This window comes from Centroberyx affinis, unplaced genomic scaffold, assembly GCF_046629955.1.
Source record: "Centroberyx affinis isolate AG114_WGS23_722 - 3 ecotype Tasmania unplaced genomic scaffold, CSIRO-AGI_Caff_v1 ptg000499l_1, whole genome shotgun sequence".
Classification (NCBI taxonomy): Eukaryota; Metazoa; Chordata; class Actinopteri; order Beryciformes; family Berycidae; genus Centroberyx; species Centroberyx affinis.
The window spans coordinates 1-2500 of record NW_027279152.1 but is presented as its reverse complement, the minus strand read 5'-3'; the positions used below and the strand labels follow the sequence as shown (position 1 = coordinate 2500).

At 43.5% G+C, this 2500-nt stretch overlaps 1 protein-coding gene across 1 annotated transcript in view; it reads left to right on the top strand.

Moving 5' to 3' along the window:
• LOC139642597 (phosphorylase b kinase regulatory subunit alpha, skeletal muscle isoform-like) overlaps positions 1–2384 on the top strand; it is a gene marked incomplete at its 3' end in the record, with an annotated part of 17617 nt that extends 15233 nt beyond the window's left edge. The window contains exons 11-12 of the mRNA XM_071517506.1: positions 1203–1295; positions 2277–2384. Of these exons, the coding sequence (XP_071373607.1) occupies positions 1203–1295; positions 2277–2384 (201 nt within the window). The remainder of the gene's footprint in view (positions 1–1202; positions 1296–2276) is intronic.
• Between the last annotated feature and the right edge of the window lie 116 nt (positions 2385–2500).

Genomic DNA, 2500 nt, shown 5'->3' with positions numbered 1-2500 from the left:
GGGCAAAAACTGAATCCCAGAGTTCTGGATCCAGACTGCTCTGTGGGTCCAGCAGTCCAGTATTCACCTCATTATCTCCTGGATTATCTTCACTCTCAGAGCTCTGGACGCCCTGCAGAGAGTCCTGCTGCCTTCAGGTGCTCCTTGTCGGCTCGTACTTCTGAGTTTTACAGTCATAAATTCAACCCATCGTGTATTCAAGTGCTTATTAGTCAGAAATAACAAAATGGACCCTGAAACAAAAAAAAAAGAGGATTAAGGTAAAGATTAATGTTTGTTGGGTAAAAGTGGCGCCTAAAGGTTACAGTAAACAAAGAGTGAGAATGTCACATCTTGGCATCAATTAAAATTAAACTTTTCTATTTGTATTTATCACTTTATTGGGTCATTCAAGCACGCTCTAGCTTGCCTGGGTCCAGACCTTTGACTCCGCCCACTCCACCAGCCGACTGATTCTGGTCTGGCATCGTGACATGAAACAGCGGTTTGTAGGTTGAAAAACGATCGGTCCGATGAGCACCGGGGGGGACTAACGATTAGCCAATCAGAGCCAGGGGGGCGGGACTAACGCCGTCGTCAAGCTGTTGTCAAGCTGTGATCCGGAACCAAGGAGGAGTAACAACAACAATGGAGACGCTGTAGACAAGATGGACGCTGCTATCCAGGCTGTTCTGAATCCATTAAAAGTCGTCGTACTTTGTTTTTACTCGGCTCCGTGTCAAAGATGCTCTATACTGTCTGAACCGTCTCTGGCGTCGTCATGGTTACGCATCAGCATCGACTTAACATGACGTTAGATTCAGGCGGATACGTCGGGCTCTAGTGATCGGTTAGGGGAAATCGAATCCCCCTCCCCCACGGAAATCTGTTAGAGTGGAGGCAATGAAGACTGAAGATGGAGACGGAGTGGAACCAGTTCACAGTTCAGTCTGAGATCAGTCAAGGCTCTAGCAGTAATCACAATATTCCCAGCAGCATTTGAAGGCAGCAGCTGCTCACCACTGTAGTGACAGTCGTCACGGTGCAGAACAAGAGATAATCTGGGAGATGACGAGGTGAATATCAGACCTTTAGACCCACAGTGTGATGGTTTGGCTTCAGAACACCTGGATTCTGCTTGAATTAGATGTCATTTTGTTTTTTTTATCTTTTTGGAGCTGTAAAGAAACGTGTTCCTGAGGTTTGTTGTGTTTCCTGTCCAGGTGCAGGAGTACAGGGAGGCTCTGGAGGAGATCCTGATCAAAAAGGACGGAATCCGATTGGTTCCTGAACTCTACAGCGTTCCTCCTGATAAAGTATCTATCTATCTATCTATCTAGCTATCTATCTATCTGTCTGTCTGTCTGTCTGTCTGTCTGTCTGTCTGTCTGTCTGTCTGTCTGTCTGTCTGTCTATCTATGTATGTTTGGTGAATCAAAGGTCAATTTCTGATTTAAAAATAAATAAATAAAAAAACATGATTAAATCTACTATCTATCTTATCTATGTATCTGGGAATTCACAATCAAGTAAGTTTCTCTCTGATGCACATGGCAAATACAATCCACTACATAAGTGTATTGCAGCTGCAGACTATATGCTGAGCTGTGTATTAATCATGTGATACAAGAGGAACTCAAACTTAACAAACCTTGTGAAAAAATAAATAACACTGCATTTCAGTTCATCAATTAATGCATTCAACTTGGAAACAGGAATCAGCATGACTAGACATTTGTTGATTGAACTTATTGTCTTAAGTTCACTCCTAACAACTAACAAATGATCTTTGACCTAACTATTCAGTAATACTTCAGTCAACTCACAATTTTAAGGCAGCAAGGAAACTTCTGTTTTTAAGTTGAACTGCCTTAATATTTTTGCAGTTTACTTTTCCTCCTCTACATTTATCTGGAGTTACTAGTTACTTTGCAGAATAAGGTTTTACATCAAAACATACGATAAGCTCATAAAATATGTTGCATTATTAGAGTTTAAACTCCAACAGTATATGGAGCAGTTAGACCTATCTATCTATCTATCTATCTATCTATCTATCTATCTATTTATCTATTTATCTATGGAATGATGTAACTGCTGTTTGTGTACAAGTAGGGTTGTGAGAATTATTAGTGTTCTTCAGTTGAAGAAAATCTCTCACCCCCCGTGTCTTTCCCTCTCTCCCTCCCTCTCCTCTCTCTCTTTCCCTCTCTCTCTCTCCCTCTCTCCCTCCCTCTCTCTCTCCCTCTCTCTCTCTCTCTCCCCTCTCCCCCCCCCCCCCCCCCCCCCCCTCTCAGGTGGATCAGGAGTATGCGTCTCCTCACTCTGTGGATCGTGTTCCTCAGGGAAAGTGTCCTCTGATGTGGGGCCAGTCGCTCTACATCCTGGGCAACCTGCTGGCCGAGGTGTGTGTGTGTGTGTGTGTGTGTGTGTGTGTGTGTGTGTGTGTGTGTGTGTGTGTGTGTGTGTGTGTGTGTGTGTATGGGTGAGTTACTGTGTTTAGAGTTAAGCCAGACCAGAA